This window comes from Peromyscus eremicus, chromosome 10 (genome assembly GCF_949786415.1).
Source record: "Peromyscus eremicus chromosome 10, PerEre_H2_v1, whole genome shotgun sequence".
Lineage (NCBI taxonomy): Eukaryota > Metazoa > Chordata > Mammalia > Rodentia > Cricetidae > Peromyscus > Peromyscus eremicus.
The window spans coordinates 77111826-77137598 of record NC_081426.1 but is presented as its reverse complement, the minus strand read 5'-3'; the positions used below and the strand labels follow the sequence as shown (position 1 = coordinate 77137598).

Below are 25773 nucleotides of genomic sequence, written 5' to 3'. Positions count from 1 at the left end.
GTATTGATTCCAATTAGTATTAGCTGCTAGTCTAAGAAGTTATGGGTTTTTTTTTTGTTGTTGTTGTTATTGTTTGTTTCTTTTACTGATAGTAAATTTTGGAAGGCAGGGTCAAGAGGAGTTCCTGACGACTGGGTTGGATATAAGAAATAAAAGGTGCTAGAAATAACTTTTAAGGTTGTTGGCCTACGCATCTGAGACAATAGCATTGTTATTACCCAAATTGGAGACAAAAGGAGGAGCAGATATTTGGGGGGAGGCAGAGGAAACAGAATGGTAGATTTGAACATGATAAGCTTGATATTGTTGTGACCGTTTGTATCCTTTCTGACTAGAGATCCGTTAATCACTGGTAGAGGTGGAGTGAGTGTTCACTGCAGCTGGATGTGTGTTGGCTTCCCCTTGTGTTCTGTATAACCCCTGTTTCAGACCTGTCGGTGCTGTTATCCAGTGTGTAAACCCCCGGATGCACTGAAATGCATTTTATTTACTTATTTTAATCTGACAATGTCATGGAGTTTGGTTTGATCCCCTCCCTCCCTTTCTTTTTTAACGGTACTAAGGAATGAACTCAAAGCCCTGTGCATGCTGGGCAAGCACTTTACCATCGAGCTATATCTTTTACATTCCTCTTCCTTTTTGTTTTGAAACAGGATCCTGCTAAGTTGCCCAGGCAGGCCTTGAGCTAACTCTGTAGTAGTCACCAGCCAAGTTGCCAGACTTGACCTCATTGACCTTGCAGCCTGCCTCTGGCTCTGGAGTAGGTGAAATTGCAGGCCTACATCGCCAGAACTGGCAGGCTGTTGTTTCTGTTTTTCTTTTTTAATTTTTATTTATTTATGTGTTTTATGTATGTGAGTGTTTTGTGTGCATATACATCTGTACACCAGGAGAGGGCATCAGATTCTATGAGAATTACCTGAGACCACAGTTACAGCGGCCTGTAATCTGCCACATGGGTGCTAGGAATTGAATTCAGTATCTCAGGAAGAGCAGCCAATGCTTTTAAAATGGAGTATCTCTCCAGCCCCATTTTCTATATTATTAATGTTTTTGTTGTATTTTTATTTCCAAGGGAGTTCTGGGGACTGAATGTAGGATCATGCATCCTAGACAAAACCTCTTGTCCTCTCCACCTCCTCCTCCCCACCTCTCCTCGTTCCCTCCCCTTCTCTCACCCACTCCATTCTCGTGTGTGTGTGTGTGTGTGTGTGTGTGTGTGTGTGTGTGTGTGTGTGCGTGCGCGTATGTGTGTGCACTTCTGTATGTGTGATCTCCGCAGCTGTGAATGCACACGTGCAGATCAGGTTGATGTTAGAGTGGCTTCCTTTTTTCTCTCTACCTGTTTTTGAGACAGACTCTTTTTATTAAATTGGAAGCTTGCTGTTTGGGCTAGACTGGTTGACCAGCAAGGTCTGGGGATGTACCTATGCACCATGTCCCACAATGCCTTTGGCCAGTACATAGCTTTTAGGAGGGTGATGAGAATCCAAACTCATGTCCTTACACTTGTGCAGCTGGTACTTCATCCACAGAGCCATCTTCTCAGCCCCTTACTTAAACTTTGTTAGGGAAGTGAAAAATGTCTTACAAACAGCAGACTGAATTGTTACATTTTAAACTTAATGCATCATCTTTTAAAAAAATACTTAGTTTTTGCTCTGTGGTATTATAGTAATTAACTATCATTTATTCTTATACTCAAATAGTGATAGATCTCATTATTTGCTGTTATTTTAGCTGGTGCCTTCTTTTGTTATAAATCTATCATTTTTGGAATACTACCTTTTAGGGAGTTGGGGGATGTAAGTTGTTCCATAAGATGTACTTTTAACTTTGGAATTGATTATTTCTCTGAAAACACTTGATTTATTTTGGTGGACTATGGCATTTAGAATCCAAGATCAGTGTTATTACTGACATACCTTTGACTCTAGTTTTTTTTCTAGCTAGGATAGGAAAACACACACACACACACACACACACACACGGTGGGAGGGTTGGTGGGAGGCAGAGAGACTGAGACTCTAAGACTGACTGTATTTAACAGTTGCCATCTATCTTACTGCTGTGATAAAACACCATGACCAGTAGCAGCTTAGGGAGGAAAAAGTATATTTCAGCTTGTAGTTCCACATCATAGTTCATCCCAGAGGGAAGGTAGGACAGGAACTCAAACAGGACAGAAATCTGGAGGCAGGAGCTGATGCAGAGGCCCTCCTATATTAGTCAAGAAAATGCTCTGCAGACTTGCCTACAAGCCAATCCTAGGCAGGCATTTTCTTGATTCAGATTCCTTCTGCCCAGATGACCCTAACCTGTGTCAAGTTGACAGAAACTATCCAGCACAACAGCTATATATGTATTTATATCTAGAAACCACAGATTTACATCCACACCTCCAATTCCAGCACAGTACACTTTCTCTTTTCTGTTTGTATAAGCCCTTTCTCAAATAGTAAGAACCTCATTCCCATTATTCTCAATGCATTCAGTCATCTGTCTACCAGATAGTGGGAAATTTTCAACAAAGACAAGGCATCTACTTATGTGCAGATTACATGGGAAATTGGATTGGAGTGGAGGTGATGACAGCTTAATTTTTAAGATAAACTTCACATGTCATAATTAGTTTACAAGTCAATGGTATGTAGTCATCATTGGATTCTCTTCCTCTCAGGCCTGGGCAAACACTCATCTGCTTTTGATCTCCACAGATTTATTTAGTACAGGACAGTTCAATTTTATAGACACGAAAGTTTCTTCCAAATCAATAATTCTATTTTTGATTTAGTAGTCTCAAAAAAACAAAACAAAACAAAATTGTTTTCTGAAAGCTTGGACCAACTTTTCTGGAAAATGCATATATTTCAGTCAACATACGTAGATCATGAACAAGAAGTACTCCAACCACTTACTGCTTCATTGCTACCTCAAAACTCAGTGGTTTACTACAGCCATTGATTTACTTTATGTGGTTCTGGTAGTAGACTTGATTTGTCTAGGCAGTTCTTAGGAGGGTATATATGATTTGATAGTTAGATATGAGCTATTTAACTGTAATTTCTGTAAGTTTAATTGAACTAGATATTTGAAATGAGTTCCCCACTTCTGTGTTTGGCTCCCATCTTGGATAGACAGAACACTGTGAGCTGTCTCAGAATCTTTCCCGCTGTATGGCCTTTTCGTGGGCTGTCTTGGCTTTCCTGAAAGTGTGGTAATCTCGAGTAGTTGATAGCACTATTGTCTCCCTGCAAAGTTTGACTCCCTTATGGAATTTGCATATCTTTTTATGATTTTGGATGTAACCACATTAGTCCCAGAAAGTAATTTTTGTGTGTTCAATTAGTATACCAAGTCACTCTGGCAGAAATTCAAAAAGGAAATGAAAATGTTGCTGAGGCTTTTCTTTTTGTTGCCATTTTAAAAATTTGAAATATAATTACATAATTCCCTCCCCCTTGTAATTTCAGTAAATCTAGAAATTTGTCCATTTCTTTTAGATTTTCCAACTTAATGGAGTATTTTTTTAAAGTATTCACTTATAATATTGATTTCTTTGGTGTCTGTTATAACGTTTCCCTGTTCATTTCTGATTCTGTTAATTCAGGTCCTCTTTCTTTTGGCTAGTTGAGTCAGGGGTAGGCTAATCTTATTTATCTCCTCAGAGATCCACCTCCTAGATTTGTTAACTCTTTTTTTTTTAATTTAAAAAAAAATTTTTTTATTCATTTTTACATACCACCACAGACCCCCCTCTCATTCATCCTCCCGCTCCCCCTTCCAGTTTCCCCCAACCCCTGCCCATCCCCCATCCCCTCCTCCAAAAAGGTAAGGGCTCCCATGGTGAGTCAGAAAAGCCTGGTACACTCAGTTGAGGCAGGTCCAAGCCCCTCCCCCCTGCATCAAGGGTGAGGAAGGCTTCCAGACATAGGTAATGGGATCCAGAAAGCCAGCTCATGCACCAGGGATGGATCCTAATCACACTGCCAGGGCCCTCTCAAACAGACCAAGCCACACAACTGTCTCCTGTATACAGAGGGCCCATTCTGGTCCCATGCAGGCTCCACAGCTGTCGGTCTAAAGTTCTTGAGTTCCTATGAGCTTGGTTCAGTTGTCTCTGTAGATTTCCCCATCATGATTTTGACCTCCCTTGCTCATATAATCCCTCTTCCCTATCTTTAGCTAGACTTCTGGAGCTCGGCCTGGTGCTTGGTTGTGTGGATCTCTGCATCTGCTTCCATCAGTTATTGGATGAAGGTTCTATGATAAAAGTCTCCCAACCAAAAAAAAAAAAGCCCAGGGCCAGATAGTTTCAGTGCGGAATTCTACCAGAATTTCAAAGAAGAGCTAATACCAATAGAAACAGTTCCACACAATAGAAACAGAAGGAACATTGCCAAACTCTTTTTATGAGGCTGCAGTTACCTTAATACCCAAACCACACAAAGGTGAAACAAAGAAAGAGAATTATAGACCAATCTCCCTCATGAACATTGATGCAAAAATACTCAATAAAATACTGGTAAACCGAATCCAAGAACTCATCAAAAAAATCATCCATTATGGTCAAGTAGGCTTCATCCCAGAGATGCAGGGATGGTTCAACATACAAAAATCTGTCAGTGTAATCCATCATATAAACAAACTGAAAGAAAAAAACTGCATGATCATCTCGTTAGATGCTGAAAAAGACTTTGACAAAATCCAACACCCCTTCATGATAAAGGTGTTGGAGAGATCAGGAATACTAGGAACATACCTAACATAATAAAGGCAATTTATAGCCAACCTACCTACCTTCTTCCTTCCTTCCTTCCTTCCTTCCTTCCTTCCTTCCTTCCTTCCTTCCTTCCTTCCTTCCCTCCTTCCCTCCCCCTCTTCCTCCTCTTCCTCCTTCTTTTCTTCTTTGTGTTCCTAGTTGTACTTTGTATTTCAGTAATTATAGTTCCATTTGTTTTGTTTTCCTTTTTTCCCTACGGTCTCTTAATTATGCATATTTCTCAGTTTAGAAATAGAAGTATTGTTTCCAATATTCTCTTTAGAGCTGGTTTGGTGAACATGAATTCTTTTAGCCTTTTTATATTATGGAACATTTTTTGACTATGACTGACAGTTTTGTTGGTACTATAGTCTAGGTTGTCACCCATGATCTCTTAGAACTTCTAGTGCATTGCTCAAGGATCTGCTGTTCAGTTTCCATTGAGAAATCAGCAGTTACTCTGATGTGTTTTCTTTATGTCAAATGTGGTTTTTTTTCCATGTGGCTTTAAATATTCTTTGTTCTGTATACTTAGTGTTTTAACTATGTATCTGTATGGGTATGTTTTTCCTTAGTTTGGGGACATTTTGTTTTATTATCTTGTTAAAGATCTGGTCTATCCCATTGAATTGGAATTTTATTCCTCATCTATGCCTATAATTTGTCTTTTCATGGTGTCCCACAGTTCCTGCATGTTCCTTTCCTGTAGGTTATTTTTTTAAAAATTTCTCATATTCTTTGCTTTTAATTTCTCATACTTCTACATTGGCTTTGAGTCCTCATATTGTCTACTTTTTGATTCATTCTACTTGTAAAGATTTCTCCTAAATGTTCTTGTTGAGTTTTTTTTTAATTCATCTTCATTTCATCTTGAGTTCTCTACAATATACACCTCTTTATTGAATTTAGTGTTTGAATCCTTGGATGTCTTCATCATTTTCATCAGCTTCATGTTTGTGTGTAGGTTTTTGTTTTGTTTTGTTTTGTTTTGTTTTTTGGTGTCACTTAGGCATTTATTTTCTTCAAGTTCATTCAGTTGTTTCTTCTTTAAACTCCTTGAATTCTTTGAAGTTTATGGTAGTTCTTTTGCACTGGATGTCCTAAAGTGCATCTAAATAATTTATTTTTCGAACTCCTCTGTAGGGCTGGTGGATTTAGAGGGAACATACTGTTTTGATTTTTCATATTTTTATTTTGTGATAAACTGTGGGCATGTAAACTTCTATCATTGGTTCTGTGTTTGATGTGGACACAGTAGGCTGGGACAGAGCATAGCATGTGGAAGTTGGATATGATGTGGGTGGATTGAAGTATTAGGGACACAGAGAATTCTGGGGTAGTACATAGGATGTGCATCCTGGCCCAAGCCTGGAGGTTAAGGAGAGTTTGGGGCTGGGGCTGGGGCTGGGGGCTCAGCAGATTAGGCCTGGGCACTGAATGTAGGATTATGGCTGGATCTGAGGATTAGGAGTGTGAGTGCAGGGTAGACTAGGTGGACTCACCAGTTTGGGCACCTGTACAATATTGGGACACTGCTTCTTAATAAAGATCACTTGTGTATATGACGCGGGGGAAAAAATTCAATGACAAAAAAATCTTTTGGTGTTTTATCACATTGCTAAGTTGAGAACCTGGGAGTGTTTTTACTATTGGAACTTTAAGAAGAAAGATGTAGGTAGATTGTAGGTAACGTTATTTCATATTATTCCTAACCATTATGCCATGCATTTTTATTTGCTAGTGGATTATTTACCATTCATGAATAATAGAGTTTTTTTGTTAATTTTAATGGTTGTGCTCTTTAAATATGTTTATTGTATCAAAGTGTAAAGAGATGTTATACTGCTTTTTTCCTTAGTTTATATTGTTTCTCAATGGAAAATGAAAGTATAAATTATATTTTCAGGTTTAAATTTTATTTATAATGCTTTGTGAAAGTTGACCAGATAGTAATTTAAGTCAATATAGAATTAGCAGACATTGTTGTATTGTTTATAATACTATCTTTTGTATTTTGCAGATTTAAGAGTAAGAAGTTCTAATGTGCCACCAGATAGGAATATACATCACAAATTTGGTAAAATAATTTATTTTTACAATATTTCATTGAAGAAAATGGTATTATTGAATTTCTCTATAAATATAACTTAATTTTTTTTTTTTAAAGATTTATTTATTTATTATGTATACAGTGTTCTGTCTGCACATATCCCTGAAGGCCCGAAGAGGGAACCAGATCTCATTACAGATGGTTTTCAGCCACCATGTGGTTGCTGGGAATTGAACTCAGGACCTCTGGAAGAGCAGCCAGTGCTCCTAACCGCTGAGCCATCTCTCCAGCCCAACTTAATTTTTTTAAGCAGGGAAAATACATCCCAATTAGTATTACATATTTAGTTCTCAGCATTTTATAGTGTATTATGAAATCTCAAAGTAGTTTTTTTTTAATAATTTATTTACTTTTATTTTATATGCATTGGTGTGAAGGTGTTAGATCTCTTGGAACTGTAGTTACAGACAGTTGTGAGGTGCCATGTGGGTGCTGGGAATTGAACCTGGCTCCTCTGGAAGAGGAGCCAGTGCTCTTAACCACTGAGCTATCTCTCCAGCTCCCTCAAAGTAGTTTTAATTTATATTTCCTTGATTGTTAAGGCTGCTAACCTTTTTAAAAGTATTTCTCAGGTATTTGTGTTTCATCTTTTGAGAACTCTGTTTAGTTGTATACACCATTTTAAAAATTGGGTTAATTTCTTTTCCTGTTCAGTTTTTATTTCTTAATATATTCTAAATATGAACCCTATGTCAGATGCATAATTGGTAAAGATTTTCCCCCCATTCTGTTGACTACTGTTGTGTTCAAATTATGATGTCCTATACCGTATAGAAGCTTTTCAGTTTCATGAGAACTCATTTATTATTGGTCTTTGGCTTAGTTATTGTTCTGTTGCTGTGATGAAATACCATGAACAAAGCAACTTATAAAAGGAAGCATTTATTTGGGGGCTTGCTTACAGTGTCAAAGCAATAGTACATTTCCACTCTGGGGAGCATGGTGGCAGGTAGGCAAGAATGGTGCTGGAGCAGTAGCTGATTGCATCCTGATCCATGGTCTATAGGCAGAGAGAGAGCAAGATGACCTGGCATGGGCTTTTGAAACCTAAAGCTCACCCCCAGTGACACAATTCCTCCAACAAGGTCACATCTCCTAATCCTTTATAAACAGTTCACCGAGAACCAAGCATTCAAATATATGAGCCTTTGAGGGCCATTCTCATTTAAACCACCATAGTCTTAGTCTCTAAATGTCTTGTTCAGAATTTTTTTTCCGCTGCAAACGAGTTCAAGCTTATTTCTTATGTTCTCTGTTAGATTCAGGGTATCTGGTTTTATATTGAGGTCTTTTTTACATTTGGAGTCGAATTTTTGTGCAGGATGAGAGATATAGATCTATTTTCATTGTACATGTAGCTATCCAATTTGATCAGCACCATTTGCTGAAGATGCTGTCATTTCTCCATTGTGTTTTTGGCTTGTCAAAATCAGGTGTTCATAGGTGAGTGACCTTATGGCTGGGTCTTCAGTTTGATTCCATTGATCAATGTGTCTATTTTTATGCCAATACTATGCTGTATTCATTACTGTAGTTCTGTATAGTACAACTTGAAGTCTGGAATTGTGATAACTCCAGAACTTCTTTTATTATTTAGGATTCTTTTAGCTATCCTGTTGTGTTTTGTTTTGTTTTGTTTTGTTTTTTAGTTTGTTTTTGTTTTGTTTTGTTTGTTTCCATATGAAGTTGAAGGATGTTTAATTCTGTCAAGAATTATGTTGGAATTTTGAGGGAGATTGTATTGAAACTGCAGATTGCTTTTGGTAGGATGGCCCCTTTCACAACATTAATCCTACAGATCCATTAGCTTGGGAGATCTTTCCATCTTCTGGTTGTAGCTAGAGTTTTCCTGCCTGGCCCACAGTCAGGACAAATCTCTTTCACCGGCCAGTCCCACAGCCACTCAGACCCAACCAAGTAAACACAGAGACTTATATTGGTTACAAACTGTATGGCCGTGCCAGGCTTCTTGCTAACTGTTCTTATAGCTTAAATTAATCCATTTCAATAAATCTATACCTTGCCACATGGCTTGTGGCTTACGGGGATCTTCACATGCGGCTTGTCATGGTGGCGGCTGGCAGTGGCTCCCTCACCCAGCTTCCTGTTCTCTCAATTCTCCTCTCTGTTAGTCCCGCCTATACTTCCTGCCTGGCCACTGGCCAATCAGTGATTTATTTATTGACCAATCAGCAACACATTTGACATACGGACCATCCCACAGCATCTGGTGTCTTGTTTCTTTCTTCAATGTCTTAAAATTTGCGTTGTCTTTGACTGTTAGTTATCCCAATTTTGTTGTTGGTTTTGAGGATACTGTGGAAAGCACTGTTTTCCTGATTTCTTAGTCTTTTTGTCATTTGTATATAGAAAAGTTACTGACTTTTGTGTGTTACTTTTGCATCCTGCTACTTTGCTGAAGATTGTCAATGGTAGGAATTTCCTGGTAGAATCCTTAGGGTCTCTTATGTATAACGTCTTAGCATCTACAAATAATGATACTTTGACTTCTTCCTGTCCTATTTGTATCCCCTTTATCTCCTTCAGTTACCTTACTGATATTTCTAAAATTTCAAGTTCTATACTGAATAGGTATGGAGAGAGTGGACATCCTTGTCTTGTTCCTGATGTTAGCGGAGATGCTTTGAACTTCTCTCCATTTAGTTGATGTTAGCTATGGGCTTGCTTTTAATTGGCTCTATTATGTTGAGTTATGTCCCTTGGATCTTTAGTGTCTCCCTGATTTTTATCACACATACACACACACACACACACACACACACACACACACACACATATACATACACACACATATATACCATGCACACGTACACCTTTATACACACATACAAACACACACTTATACACACACATATACACATATACACACATACATATACACACACATATATGTTAGGTGTTTGTTAAAGGTCTTTTCATGTAATGAGATGATCTTGTGATTTTTGTCTTCCAGTCTGTTTGTGTGGTAGATTACATTTATTGATTTACGTATGTCGAACCATCCCAGCATCTCTGGGATGAATACCACTTGATCATGGTGAATAATCTTTTTGATGTGTTCTTGAATTTGATTTGCAAGTATTTTGTTGAGAATTTTTGCAACTGTGTTCATAAAAGAGATTGGTCTTTAATTTTCTTTGTTAAGTCTTTGTATAATTTTGGTATCAGTGTAATATATTGGCTTTGTACGATGAGTTAGGAAATATTCCTTCAGTTTCTCTTTTGTGGAATAATTTGAGGAATTTTGGTGTTCATTCTTACAATTTGTGGTAGAATTCTGCATCCATTTGTCCATGGGCTTGTTGTTGGTATTTGGATGTGAGGCTCTTAATTATTCTTTCTGTTTTACTTGGTTATATGTATCTGTTTAAATTGTTTCATCTCAATTTTACTTTGGTAAGTTGTATATATCAAGAACTTGTTATTTAGGTTTTCTGGTTTGAATTTTTTTCTGGTCCCATATATTTGGTATTCTATGTGCTTTGTGTACCTTGTTAGGTATTTCTCTCTAGATTGGGGACATTTTCTTCTATGGTTTTGTTAAAAATATTTTCTATGTCTTTGACCTGGGTTTCATCTCTTTCCTTTACACCTATTATTTGTATGTTTGGTCTTTTTGTAATGTTGGTTGTTTTGTGCCTGGCTTTTTTAGATTTATCATTTTCATTAACTGAACTATTTCTTCTATTTTTTCTTCATCACCTGAGACTCTCTTTTCCATGTCTTTTTTTGGTGAGGCTTACTTCTGAGGATTCTGTTTGACATCATAAGCTTTTTATTTACAGTTTTATTTTTGTTTGGGTTTTCTTTAGTGGTTCTTTTTTGTTAATTCTACCTTCATATCTTGAATCGTTTTCATTATTTCATTCAACTGTTTATGTTTTCATGGTCCTAATTAACACATTTATTCATATCTTCTTTAACATCTTTGAACATATTTGTTTGTTGCCATTTTTGAAGTCCTTTCTTGTGCTTCAGCTAAAATGCTTTTCTTGGGGCCTATTACAATAATAGGATTACAGGCTTCTGAAGGAGGCATTATACTATCCTGTATTGTCTTGGTTATTCATATTCTTGTTTTGTTTTTTTTTTTTTTTTTTTTTTGGTCCTGGGATCTAGCTTCTGAAGTTAATGACTTTTGAAGTGATTCTTGGCATAGCTAACTCTTTTTGTCTTTGTTATGTGGTGAATGTTCTGTTTTGGTTGCTATTGTCCATTCTGGGTCCTAGCCAACCGTGGTTTCTTTGGAGTCCCTGATTCCCAGCTAAGTGTGGTGACTGGGGTCCCTGGTAGTTCTGTGGTTCAGTGAGAAGAGACATAATGTGATGGAGATGGGATAGAAGGAAAGGCTGACAGATGTGGTAAGGAAGAACTCTGCACCAAGAGGCTGAGTCTGAAGGGCTTGGAAATGGGCTTGGGAGATGTTACTGAGGTGGGCAAGCTGCAGCAGGCCTAAAAGTTGGTCTAAAGAAACTGGAATGGAGAGCAGGGAGGAAGATAAAGTTCATCCACTTGGGACCTAGCCATATATTGTGACTGGGGGGCTCTGTAGCTGAAGTTTTCCTGTGTCCCAGCCTGCCAGTGGTCAGGAAAAATCTCTCTCACCCACCAGTCCCACAGCCGCTCTGACCCAAGTAAACACACAGAGGCTTATATTATTTATGAACTGTATGGCCATTAGCTCAAGCTTATTACTGACTAGCTCTTACACATAAATTAACCCATAATTCTTATTTATGTTTAGCAACATGGCTTGGTACCTTTTCCCAGTTCTGCCTTCACATCTTGCTTCCTCTGTGTCTGGCTGGTGACTGGCAGCGTCTCCTTACTCAGCCTTCCACTCCCAGCCTTCTCCTCTCTCTTTGTCCCACCTATATTTCCTGCTTGGCTACTGGCCAATCAGCATTTTATGAGCAACACATTCAGAGCATACAGAACATCCCATAGCAGGGGTCCCTGGTAGAAGTGGTTCTGCAGGTTAGTGGGAGTCATAAACTAATGGAGTCTCAAATTATAAGAACCAATTCTGTTCAGATAATACCATTAACATTCTCACACGTGGGTATTATCAAACTTTTATTTCTTGGCCAATCTAGAGGCTTCATTTTTCATGGACTTTTATTTATTTGCACAAACATCTAAAAATTTGTGGATTTTGTCTCATCATAGAAACATTATGTTCTAAGGGTTGGCATGCATCTTTACTATGTTTACCCAGCCTTTGAATTTTTGTTAACTTTTGGCAGTACTGCCCTCCAACTCACCAAATGTTCGTAGAACAAAGAGAATACGTTTGAAACCTCTGGAATATTGGCGAGGGGAACGGATAGATTATCAAGAAAGGCCATCAGGTAAGACCTAATTTAGATGATAATGTTTTATAAAGGAAGGAATTATTGCTCTAATTAATTTTATCATGTGACAGGCCCTAGCCTACACATTATTATACATTACCTCATTTAATCATCACCTCCTACATACAGACATCTGAAAATTGGGTTTTCATTCAGATTTGTCTCATTATTTTAGAGGTGTTGACTTTTTTCCTTTTTTTTGTTACTATCTATTTGACTTTGTGACTTTGTAGATAGTGTCACTTAAATATCTGAGGTTTCTGATTGCATAAAGTGAATCATTTTAACTTTTATTTTATTTAATTATATGTATGTGGGTGGGTGTGAGGATATGCACAGAGGCAAAGAATCATTGGATCCCCCTGGAGCTGGATTGACGAGGTGGTTGTGAGGCACCCATCATGGGTGCTGGGAACTGAACTCTGGTCCTTTATTAGAGCAGTATAAACAGTCTCTTTACTGGTGAACTGTCTTTCCAGCCTAAAATGAAACATATTAGAATATATCTGATAAAAATGGTGTCTTTCTCATTCTTAGCATCTATTCTCTTTATAGAGAGTTAACAAGGAACAAAGTGATAAGGTTATTTCCCTATTTAGATGGACATAGCTATGTTAAAGGACACTTACATGTGGCTTACTCCTTCAAGTTCATTACTAGTTTCTAGAGCGTTCTCTTTTGTCTTTAGCCCTCCATTGATAACTGTTGATTTTGGGTGAGTAAACAGCTCATTGAGTCTTGTCTCATCAGTGCTTCTAGATTTAGAGTGTTAGAGGCACAAATGAAATTGGTTAATATTTGTGTCACTTTAACAGCTGTAACATGTAGTAACAGCATTTCCCTTGGTACTTTGAAAAGAAATATATTTAATGTTTTGCTTTTAGCTTTTGAAGTCCCCAGAAATGTTATTTTTACCCTTTTTATTAAATTTTAGGAAGAATTGTTCTTGGAATAGTATCCCCACCTCCAGTATCACCCAGAAGAACGTCGAAAAGAAACCTGGCCAAAGTCAACAAAAAAGCTAACAGGAAATGGATCCATCGTGATAGCTATGAAAGTATGAACCTATTCTAATGTAACTTCGATTTCTTACCTTTTAAAAACTTGAGACATAGTATTCTCTTCAGTAAAAACCACTTTATAATGTTGCCCCCCCAAATTTAGAATGTAGGACAATTTTATTCTTATAAAAATAGCTGTATAGTATAGTATAAAATATTTCCTTATGAGTGCATTACCGAAGGGTCATATGACCCTTCCCTTTTCCATGCTCAAAATATGGTTACAGTAGACATTTAATGAACTTTTTCAGAACTTTGCCATGATTGCAGCTCTGAGGGAATATACAAATCATCATTTAGTTTTTTGTTGAAATAAAAGTTTACATAATGGCTCACAGAGGTATTGGTTTTACATTAAGTATGTCTTAGAATTTAAAATTTTGTTTCTTAGTGTGCTAACATATGATCAGGAAGAGATTGCTAAATCTTTGTCAGCTTTCTTTACAACTTGTCTCTCATTATATTTTGTACTGATTTTTTTTTATGATGGAGATGAATTAATTAAGTTTTATTTTAATGGTATTTGTTTTACAGAGGATAGGTTAGTAGTGAATCTGGATATAACTCTAGGAGATCCCTTTCAGGCAACGTTGGCAAAGGACCCAGAAACAAGAGAGATTGTCCCTATGGGTAAGCTTGGGAATGATACCAAAAATAATTTAACAGAAACTATTGAATGGTTGGTTTGTGTGTGTTCTCTCCCTCCCTCCCTCCCTCCCTCCCTCCCTCCCTCCCTCCCTCCCTCCCTCCCTCCCTTTACCTCTTCCCTCCCTCTTTCCCCTCTTCCTCTCTCAGCACTAAAGTCTATTCCAATAAACAGCCTCTGTGAGAATAATTAGGGATGAGCATTTATGTCAAGTACAGTATTATGTGTTTGTGTTCTGAATTCTGGAGTTCAAGTAGAACTATTACCTACCAGGTGTGTTATCTCCTCCAGTAGGCCTAGGCTTTCTATAACTGGGAAGAAATGTAAGGAACTTTCTATGGGAAATTATGGAAAGTTAACTGGTATGCCCTAGGAGGTAGTCCGTGTGACCAAGCGGAATTTGGGCCAGGGCACACACCATCTTCTGAACCTTTGGACACCAATAATGGTATCTGGGACATGAAACCTTTGTGTAGATGACTGTATAATAGCATCAATCGGCTATACAAACATTAGCATTAATGTTAAGAACCTAGAAGCCTCATGCTGTATTACATAGATGCTTAACCATTTAGTTTCTGGGAGGCCATACACAATTCTAAGGAATAAACTCTAGTGGTATAGGGGTTTAGGGAATACTTGGGTGTTTACCAACTGTCTTAAGTTAGGTTTCTATTGTTGTGAAGAGATACTGTGACCATAGCAACTCTTATAAAGAAAAACATTTAATTGAAGTGGCTAGCTCACAGTTTCCAGAGGTTTAGTCCATTATCATCATGGTGGGGAGCATGACAGCATGCAGGCAGACATGGTGCTGGAGAAGGAACTGCTACGTGTTGATATGCAGGCAACTGTCTCACTGGGCGCGGCTTGAGCAAATATGAGACCGCAAAGCCTGCTTCCACAGTGACACACTTCTTCCAACAAGACCACACCTAGTCCAGTAAGACCACACGTCCTAATAGTGCCACTCCCTTTGGGGGCCATTTTCTTTCAAACCACCATACCACCCAAGCAGTATTTACATATAGGAAGTACTTAAATATCTTAATAACTGTAAGGATTGTGTCTTAGTCACTGTCCTATTACTGTGAAGAGAGACCATTAACCAAGGCAACTCTTATAAAAGAAAGCACTTAGTTGGGGCATACTTCACACTTTCATTTATCATTATGGTTTAGTCCATTATCATGGCAGCAAGCATGGCCGCAAGCATGGCAGGCAGCGGTGCTGGAGAGGTAGTTGAGCTACATCCTGATCTGCAAGCAGAGACACTGGACTTGGCGTTAGCTTTTGAAACCTCAAAGCCCACCCCTAGTGACACACTTCCTCCAACAAGGCCCACAACCCTGGTGACTAAGCATTCAAATATATGAGCCTGTGGGGGCCATTCTTATTCAAACCACCACAGACTATCAGAAGTAATAACAACTATTTCTCAAGTCAAACAGATTGGTCAAACTAGAAGTCACTAATGGTATTCCAACTTAAATTTTGTCTGTGAACTAGTTTACATTTATCATCTTTAGAGTCATTCTGTATTTCAGAGTTTGAAATACAGAAGGCATTGTTTAATGTGAAAACTGAGCCTTCCAGGCTAGAAAAATTTTTTCAACTTTTATCTGTTTCAATAGTCTATGCATTTTTTTTATTGCATTGTATATATTGACCCTTAACATTCTCAAATATCTAGTGACACAGAGCCAGAAGCTATGATTAATGAATGCATTAAGAGGCTTGAAAGGTTCATAAATGCAAAGGAAACCTGAAATGAGAGAGTGATTATTTAGCTAAGGCTTATATTCTGTTTTCTTGTAGTCTTTGCTTAATTAAATAAAAATGTTTCTGATTAATCATCGAATGAACGAAAAACAATTTATTGTTACTGTGATGACACTTTTTATTTTGACTTTGTTCAGCTTTGTAAAGACACGAAGCTCTTTATTTTGTCTCCCCTAATATTATTGTCCTTCTTAGCCTCCATAGAAGTAAAAACAGTTCCAGTATTGTTAAGCTAAGATAAATAACATAGTGCTTAGTTTGAGCCAGTCATTCCTTTTTGTTCTATATTAACTCTTTGATGTTCACAGAAGCTGTTTAAACATAGGCTGTTGCTCATTTTTACGGAAAGGAAATTGAGGCTTAGAGAGAGAACTTAAGTAGTCCAAAGTCATGCAGTTTATGAGCCAGGCAGAATGTGACCTTTGGCATTCCAGCTCCAGATTCAGTCATCTTCACCCTGTGTAATAGTACTTCCTCTATGTATGCATGGTCTAAATGACGTGTCTATAAATGTTTAGTATATCATTGAACACTGCGGTTACAATAGGGTTTCCCATGCATAGTCCAGATGGACTTCTGATTTATAACCCTCCTTAGTTCTCGAAGTGCTAAGATGACAGTTACAGGCTGTTGTAGCTTGTGATGGTTTTATATTTGTATTATCCTTTTCCTCCTAGATCTTATAAGACCACGAGATACATACCAATTTTTTGTGGAGCAACATGGTTTGAAAGTTTTTAAAACACTGGATACAGCAGTTTTTTCTACTGGAAAATTGGTTTTAGGACCCCATGAAGAAAAAGGAAAGCAACATGTTGGCCAAGATATATTGGTGAGTATATTTCTCCATTTATTTCTGTTTTTCTAGAAGTACAACTGAATTTTTTCTCTGATGATGCATTAAAATTCTATTTAGTTAGTAGTGAAATCCCATTGTTATGCTGCACAAAGAAATCTTTCCTTTATTAAATCTATTGTGGTTAGCCAGTCAGTAATTATTTAAAAATACCTGTACTGTGTATAGCACAACCTTGAGCTTCAGTGATTTAAGGTGTGATTGTTTTTTAAGAGAATCTTTGGATACAGATTTGCAAAGAAATAGAATTTTAGAGCTGGAGGGGATTATGGAGATTAAGTCTTGTGAATTTCTGTAATCATCTTGTTGAGAATCAAAAGAGTTTAAAAATGACTTAACTGGTTAAGAGTTCCCTGGAGACAAAGGGCTAGCTGCATCATTCAGTACCATAGGCTGTTGTCCTTAATAGGGTCTGAAGTTACAATGAGATTTATGATGAGTTATTTTATCTCACTCTCTTCCTCTCTCCCTTCTTCCCTCCTTCCTCTCCCTTTGTCTCAGTATCTGCTCTGCATATGTTCATGAGTTCTGATTTCATTCTAAACATGATAAGTATAGAACCTATGAAGTATATTTTAAAGATATTTAATATTATGCCATCATTTTAGCAACATTATAAATAAGGGACATTGCAAGAATAATTTATTGTTGCATCATGATGACTAGAATCAATTAAAATAATTTCAGTCTTACTATTCTGTAGCTTTCCAGGTGTGGTTGTGTGTACATATGTATATGTGGTATGTGCACACATGGCAGGTGCAGAGACCAGATGGTATCCTGCTAAGTTACTCTCTCCGCTTTATTCCCGTGAGGCAGGACCTCACAGAACAGGCAGTTAGGATGACAAACCCAAGCCCAGCGCTTCTCCTGACTTCCCTCCACCTCTTTCCCTGTACTGCTAGGGTTCCAGGTACACATGCCACAGCCGACTTTTGACGGAGGTGCTGCTGTTCATGCTTGTGCAACAAGTGTCTTTCCCATTGAGACATTTCTTCAGCTCCTGTTCCGTGATTCTTAATGACTTATTTAATGCAGTGGATACAACAGTAACTAATGATGAAGACATTTTATGTCATCACAGACCTAATAGTAGTTACCCGTTCAATTGTAATGCCTTTACATAAAAGGAAATTTAAATAATAAATATTTGAAATATTTAACCTGGTTAGTATTCAAAGGGATCCACGTTTTAAAACAAGTGACACTATAATGAATTAATAGAATTTATTATATTAGAATACAAAATGATTATTTACCCTTATTTGTAATATTGCTTATAATTGGAAAATTTGGAAAAGAAGAACATACTACAGAGAGAAAATGGCTATATTTTTATTTTGGCTTAATAACATAAGCCACTATGTGGCAAAATAAAGTTATATAACTTCAAATGTAATCTAAGAAGTGTCTGTACATTTAAAACTATCTCAAACATATCTTTAATACTAGCCACATGAGAAATTCTTTGGACTAAAGTTCTAAAGCAAATTTTTAAGACAAAAATTTATATATATATATAAAAACTTTTTTTCTGTTTGCTTTACTGTGTATTAGGAATGGAACTTCAGGGTTTGGTATGTGCTAGACAAGTTTCTTCCACTGGGCTGCATCTTTAGCCCCTGATTAGAGTTTGAAAGTGTAAATGGCAAGCAAATATGGAAAAACGTGTTACTATGTGATTGGTTATTTGCCTTGAGTGTTAATTTTTTTTGTTGTTGTTTTTTGGTTTTTCAAGACAGGGTTTCTCTGTGTAGCTTTGGGCCTTTCCTGTAACTTGTTTTGGAGACCAGGCTGGCCTCAAATTGAGTACTAATTTTTAACTGAAAATCAGCATTAAGTATTATTAGGAACATTTTTTCTTAATTTTTTAGGTTAGCATATGAAGTATTTTTTGCATATTTTTAAAACTTGAAACACACTTGATATGATTTTGAAAAACAAACAGAGACAAGAATAGAGAGAGCCCCAGCCTTTGCCTTTAGCTCCTTCCTGATACAATGTTAGAGACCCTGTCTGAAGAGGAGGAGGAGCAGACCAAACCAAAAAAGATTAACATTGTACTATTAGAGTTGATGATGGATCTTCCCTAATAATCAAAAGAACACTTAGAAATAGTAAGTGGAGAAGGTAAGGAGGGCCATCAGGATGCTTCGCTGAGTGAAGGCGCCTGCCGCCACGCTTGACAGCTTCGGAAAGGAGAGAACTGGTGTCTACAACTCCTGATTGTGGCCTGTGGCTTGTGCCCCCCTCCCCCAAATAAATAAAATAAAATAAATGTTAAATAAAAAATGGTATGAATAAGAGAACAAAACATGACAATGTACTCAAATAGTAGGAATGTTGAAGACAGAATTTCTTTTTTTTAAAAAGGGGCTGAAAGTACAGTTTTAAAATTAAATGAAAAATTCAGAACTAAAGCCAAAAAAACTTCTCGACCTGCTCACATTAACCATTTCTCCATTTCTTGGGGGGAAATGCCTGACTTGGGGCCTTTGGTTCAGCTTTGAATATTTTTATCACACCATACCTGATGAAAGACCACCACAGATGAGTAGGATTAGGTAATAACATCTCAGCAGCTAGCTTGAAGATGCTCTTCCACTGGCCAAAGATAAAATCTGCACTGCAGCATCAGTAAGAACACCTTAGTGGGCTGATGTACTTCAGTTATGTCTGAGTCCATCACTGTTAGCCAGCCTCTGAAAGAAAAATTAATGTGTTAATTCTGAAGGCTTCTTAGAAGCTTCTTACCATGTTCCCAGCTGATAGTTAAGCTGAGGGGGAAATCAGTCTTTTATTCTCCCTTTCCCATACAAAGTCTGCAGCTAGGTAGTCAGACAATAGACGAGAATTTTCTTGTTAGGAATACTTAGGTACGAAATGAACATGGAATGTTACAGTTGAAATATCACCATTTTGCATCTCCTCAATAAACTATTTAATGTGGGCACTGAGCATCAGTGGCTGCTGACATCTGTAAGGAGCATAGGAGCATAAGGACATGTATTTCCTGATAGAAAAATAGAGTTCTGAGTAATCTTAGTGTCTCTATCTCTTTAAAATACATAGAAACTGGAAGAAGACAACATGGAAGGTCTCTAGATTGAGCTACTAGTTTACAGGGAATGAAAGAAAGCTGAAACTGAATATAATGAGCAAAGTCCTTCTGTGTGTATAGGAGAGCAGTAGGAACTGAAAAGAGAGAGAGGACCAGGTAAAACCTCTATGTCAGGGCTTCCCAACATAGCGCTGTTGACATTTTGCCCTGGGTGATAGTTTTTATTGAAGCAGGGAGCTATCCTATATATAGAAGGGTATTTAGAAGCTTCCCTAGAGTCTCCCTACTGGTACCACACGAGGTAGTGACAGTTATATTTTCAGAAACTGTTGTATCCTGAGGAGAACAATCAATCAGCCTTTATAGAGACCACTGCTATTGGCTGAAAGGACTGACCAGTCACTGTGCACCTCTAATGTATACCCTAGTCCAAAAAAAACCTTGCAAATATGTGGTTGATACAATTAGAATTTTAAACATTAATTTTAGCAATGGCAATATTGTGGTTATATTTTTATAAAGTACTTAATCTTTTAGTACACAATGAATGCTTATAAACTATTTATGCTAGGCTTTCTTCTCAAATACTAACTAATGAAGGAAATAGACTGTATATTGGACAGGTAGTTTGTTATAGGTGTTCGTAGATGTTTGCCATTTCGTTCTGTTTTTGTATGTATCAAATTCTTGTGTGTGTGTGTGAATGTGCTTGTGTGTTGATGGGGCTGCATGTGTATGGGTAGGGTATACATATGCACATGGAAATCAGGTTGATTGCAGTTGCTTTTCTACCTTATTCTTTGAGATAAAGTCTTTCCTAAATTTGGAGCTCTCCAATTGGCTAGACTGGCTGGGCAATGATATCTTAGGATCTTCCTGTCTTCACCACCCACGTACTGGTATTATAGGCATGTGCTATGTTACCTGTTTATTTTTTTAACTTCAGTACTGGGATCTGAACTCAGGTCTTCATGCTTGCGTTTACTACTTGAACCATCTCCAGCCCCTCAAAAAAATGTTTTCTAATACATTTGAATCATGCTTTGTTTAGTTAAATCTTATTATTTTTCCCCTGAGTTAAAAAGCAATACATAGAGAGTAATGTGATGTTTTGATGCATGTGTGATACACTGTATACTATTTAAATCAGGTTAAACGTACCTATATTTCGCATTTTTATCATTGCTTCATGGTAAAAATGGACAGGGGAAAGTCCACAAGGCCTCAACCCTATACAAAGAACAGCAAGCAACTAAGGAATTCTGAGAGCAAGAGAAAGAGTCCTCTCCAGGGAAGAGCACAGCAACTGGTGATCCAGTACCAAGTGGTCAGCCCTGAAGACATACACACAGTGACCTACAGACTGAGCAGGCTATACTTAGGAGTATATATGTGTGTAGATGTACATATATACATATAGTAACAATTAAAGAAAAAGAGGCCATGAGTTTAAAAGAGAGCAAGGAGGGGTATATGTAAGGGTTTGAAGTGAGGAAAGGGAAGGGGAAATGATGTAATTATAACTTCAAAAATAAAAGAAATTAAAAAATGTTTCTTACTGCTTTAAAAATGTACAGAGTGTTCTTTTCTGTTGTAGCCTTTTTGTGGGTCAGAGCTTTTTGCTTCTGTCTCTCTACCTGTAACTTAATACCCATCGGGATTAGCTTTTTTACATTCCAGGAGTGTCTTTTTTCGTTGGTGGCTTATTCAACTTAAAGATCTCTAGTTTTATTTGTTGTTACAAATAATAAGATTTTCTTTTTTATGATATAATATTCCATGCTGTATGTGTATCACATTTTATATCCACCCATTGGACAGTGAGCACTTAGGTTATTTCTAGTGCTTGGTTGTTGTGGACATGAGAGCCTCAGGTACTTCTTCAATATATTCATTTTATTTTCTGTGTATTTGTATCCATTAGAGGAATTGCTGGGTTATATTATAGCTGTGGTTTTAATTTTTGAGGTATCTCAGTGGTGTTTTCCATAAGGCACACACTAAATTACATTCCACCAATAGAACAGAAACATTTGCTTCTCTCCGTATCCTTACCAGCAGTTTTTATTGTTAATTTTTTTTTTCTCCCGAGACAGGGTTTCTCTGTGTAGCTTTGCGCCTTTCCTGGATCTCGCTCATTAGACCAGGCTGGCCTCGAACTCACAAAGATCCGCCTGCCTCTGCCTCCCGAGCACTGGGATTAAAGGCGTGCGCCACCACTGCCCGGCTTATTGTTAATTTTTTTGAAAATAATCATTCTTAGTGGGGTAAGGTGATAGCTTGTAACTTTTCTTTTCCTATTGATAAGTTTGTTATTCTGATATTCAAATATTAGCTATTTGTATGTTCTCATTTGATGTCTATGTAGAGCTGTTTCTCATTTAAATAAAGATTATCTTAATTAAATATTGGCAAAAATGAGAAGAGATCCAAGCTGACCAGATAAGGAAAATGATCTAGAGATATATGCATGCCTTTAAATTCACTTTTTCTACTTGAGGCAGGTCTTTAGATGACATAAGAATTTTCAAATTTTTTCTAGTTTCTCAAAAAAAGTTGAGGACCATTTCTCCATTTAGAGAGCTGTCCTTTTGTAGAAGTTGGGAATGTCAGTTGTGGAGTCAGTGCACACCTCTACTCCCAGTTCTGTCCTTTCATTGACTTTTGAACGCTGTCTAACTTCTGTGCCCCCACTTTTCAAACATAGGCATTTTATCGGCAGCAAAATATTCTTGATGGGTACCTTAGTTTAATCATAGTACTATAGATTAGTGTCTCCAAAAATGAACATTTATTTCTCAGTTTTAGAGACTGAGATGTCTTTGGTGAAGGCATACTTCCTGGTTTACGTGTAGGAGAGAAGTCGGGAAAGGGGATGGAGGGAGAAGGAGAGAGCAGAGGAGAGAGAGAGAAAGGGTAGAAGGGAAGAAGGAGAGAGACAGAAAAGGAGAGAACATTCTAGTGTAGCTTTAAGGACACTGTATCATCCTTTCAGAATGGCTCCATACTAATACCATCAAATTGGGAATTAAGACATCAAAGTATGAAATTTGATGATAAAAACCTATCAGTAGGCACATCTTAAAGTTTGGAGACTTTGTATTTATTTTTGTTGTCTCCAAAACAGTTCACGGTATGTCTACATCTAAATAAATTGTGAAGTTAGCCATCTTTGAATTAGAAGCCAACACAGCTGAAAAGCAAATTTATCCTATTTCTTTTTTAGTCTGATGCTTAAATATGTGAGATGGGCTTTCTGTTTTGTCTTGTCTTGTTTTGTCGTCCCACACACCCACAAGATGGATCTGACTTCCTATCTGGGCTTCATCATTCCTGTTGAGAAGTGTGGTATCCAGAAAACGTCTTAGAAGAAGCATGTATAACATTTTCCTTTTTTTTTTCTTTTTCTTTTTTTTTGGTTTTTCGAGACAAGGTTTCTCTGTGTAGCTTTGCGCCTTTCCTGGGACTCAACTTGGTAGCCCAGGCTGGCCTCGAACTCACAGAGATCCGCCTGGCTCTGCCTCCCGAGTGCTGGGATTAAAGGCGTGCGCCACCACCGCCCGGCTAACATTTTCCTTTTTTTAGTAAAGTTTACTAGCAAGGTAGTATTGCCTTTTCATGACATTGAATGAGCAAAATTAGAGCAAAAATGAGTTATCTTAGTTTTCTATTATTGACCTAACAAAGTACCACATACTAGTAGCTTAAAGCAGTGACCTTTAATTATCTTATTTTGCCTAGTTAGACATCTTGCAGGCTCGGCTATGTAGTTTGTTCTGAGTAGCACGGGTCTGGAATTAAGATGTTAACAGGTTTGCTTCCTTTTTGAAGGGTCAATCTGTCCATTTCCTTCCAGTTTTATTGATGTTGTTGGGAGAATTCAGTTCCCATGTGGCTACAGAACCGATGTTCTCATTGTTTCTCTGGAAGTTGGCAGCTTTTACAAACAGCCTGTTCCTTGGCTTGTGGCCCCTTCTTCTTACCACCAGCAAGAGTACAAAAAACTTACGTTTAAAATTGCTCTTTCTGCCTCATTTTTCTACTACCTACTACTTCTCTCTCTCTCTCTCTCTCTCTCTCTCTCTCTCTCTCTCTCTCTCTCTCTCTCTGTGTGTGTTGGGATGTGTTTGTATGGGGGTCAGTCGCTGGTATGGGGGAGTTCATCTTTAAGGGTTTGTATGTTTAGATTGGGTTCAGTTGAAATGAAGGATTAGTCTCCGTCTCTAGGTTCTTTTGCCACATAGGATGTAATTGCAGATTCTACAGATTAGAATACAGACATCCATGAGGAGTCTTTATTTTGCCTGTTGCATTTCATTTAAGGATTTCTGAAGTACAGTCATTGTGGTTCAATTTGAAATGAGATTTTATTTTTTAATTTTGTAGGTTTTTTATGTTAACTTTGGTGACCTTTTATGTACCTTACATGAAACACCGTATATGATAACTACTGGTGATTCATTCTATGTTCCTTCAGGTAAGAACAACTAAAGCATTTTGATTCATATTGTTACAATGTCTGTACAGTTGCTAGTGTATAGTTCCATGAATGTGGAAGCTACAGTGGTCAAAATGAACTACCATGTTATTAATGCCAAAGCAGTTTGGTACATATTTCCCTTTCATTTTATCACTAAGTAAGTATATATTAGTGTTTTGATGTGTGAAATTCAGACAGATGTCAATTGCTAAAGAATAAAAATATTAAGTTTTTATGTTGCCTTCCAAGCTATAAGGGAAGTTATTTCTGCAATGTTATTTTCTATGACAGTATATGGTCCTTTGTAGTTGATTGTTTTAACTATACAGACCAGTGTATTTTTAAAAAATTACAAGTCATTGGTAGTAGGTATTTTGATTTATTTGCTTGCTTATACCTTCATTCAGTAAATATGAGTAACAGTGTACTGTGGTGCCAAGTATTGCTCTTTAAGTTTGGGATAAATAAATGGAAAAGAGAGAACTCTCCTTCCATTTACAAAGCTCACACTGTGATGAAGGCAATAGTAGCTATATTTATATACTTTTGTCTTGTGGTGCTGGGAATTGAACTGAGATCTTTTTCTTATTGCTAGGCAAGTGCTCAGTGAGTACATCCCCATCCCTAGCTCTGAGCTTACTGTGTACTAGCACTGCTGTAGAAATGTTCTAATTCTATTAGTTTTAATGAATATTAATTTCTACTATAGAGAAAGGCACAGTAATAACATTTAATAATAATGCAAGTAAACCTGCCATATGTGACACTATCCATCTGACACTGTTATATTACCTAATTAATTAAGAGCAGCATTTGCTTTTAAAATTACTTTATATAACATTGCACCTTTCATTCTTACCTATGCGTGCATGTACGTGTCTGGTTTATAGGAACCTACAGCATTTCGAAAGATCATTTAAAGATTGGTTTCAGAATTGTTTCTCTTCTTGCACATATTTCTAATTTAACTCTGCCTTTGTTAGAGAATGACGGGAAATTTGTGTTCTTTCAGATCCTCTCTGAATCAGTAGGTGGTGATTAACTTTTGTATCTTTGGATTCATGCAATTAAAATTAAATAAGTTACTTTAAACTAGATAAATTGTTTCTATTTCATATTATATGCTGTATGTGTTACGTGAAGAAATGATTCTATGGAACAGATCTTTTTGTTACTTGAAATAATTCTGTTTTCTTGTTATTTTACTTTTAGGTAATCATTACAACATTAAAAACCTCTTGAATGTGGAAAGTTGTCTTCTTTTTACTCAAATAAAGAGATGAAATATGTGTATGTGTATAAAATAGGTTGTTTATTGTAAATTTTTGTAACTATGATTATTTTAAAATAAAACATTTATTTAGTTTTGAGTAAACTTGAATTAGATAATCATTTCATACTCCTGGTTAAACATTTCACCATCTTGCCTGAATGTGCATACTACCTTTAGTGATTGCCATTTTGCTGGTATTGTTTTAATAATATTGAAAAAGCAAAGTCACTGTTCCCACAATATAAAACACATCTGCTATAAAAGAGATAATTAATATGTCTACTCATTTACAATAGTTGGTTCCAAATACAAATATTAAATCATTGGTCATTAAATAATCTAATAGAAAGCTGTTGTAAATGTGATG

The 25773-nt window shown here is 37.1% G+C and overlaps 1 protein-coding gene across 4 annotated transcripts in view; it reads left to right on the top strand.

The window, feature by feature from the left end:
- Positions 1–25508, top strand: part of Cenpc (centromere protein C) — a 54263-nt gene extending 28755 nt beyond the window's left edge. For 3 of the 4 annotated variants that reach the window (XM_059274599.1, XM_059274601.1, XM_059274602.1), the window contains 7 exons: positions 6783–6839; positions 12140–12244; positions 13182–13304; positions 13843–13938; positions 16414–16568; positions 24040–24130; positions 25346–25508. In XM_059274599.1, the coding sequence (XP_059130582.1) occupies positions 6783–6839; positions 12140–12244; positions 13182–13304; positions 13843–13938; positions 16414–16568; positions 24040–24130; positions 25346–25416 (698 nt within the window). In that variant the 3' untranslated portion in view covers positions 25417–25508. Of the gene's footprint in view, positions 1–6782; positions 6840–12139; positions 12245–13181; positions 13305–13842; positions 13939–16413; positions 16569–19664; positions 19823–24039; positions 24131–25345 lie in introns of those variants that run through there. The other variant, XM_059274600.1, reaches the window with a different exon arrangement.
- Positions 25509–25773: the final 265 nt, after the last annotated feature.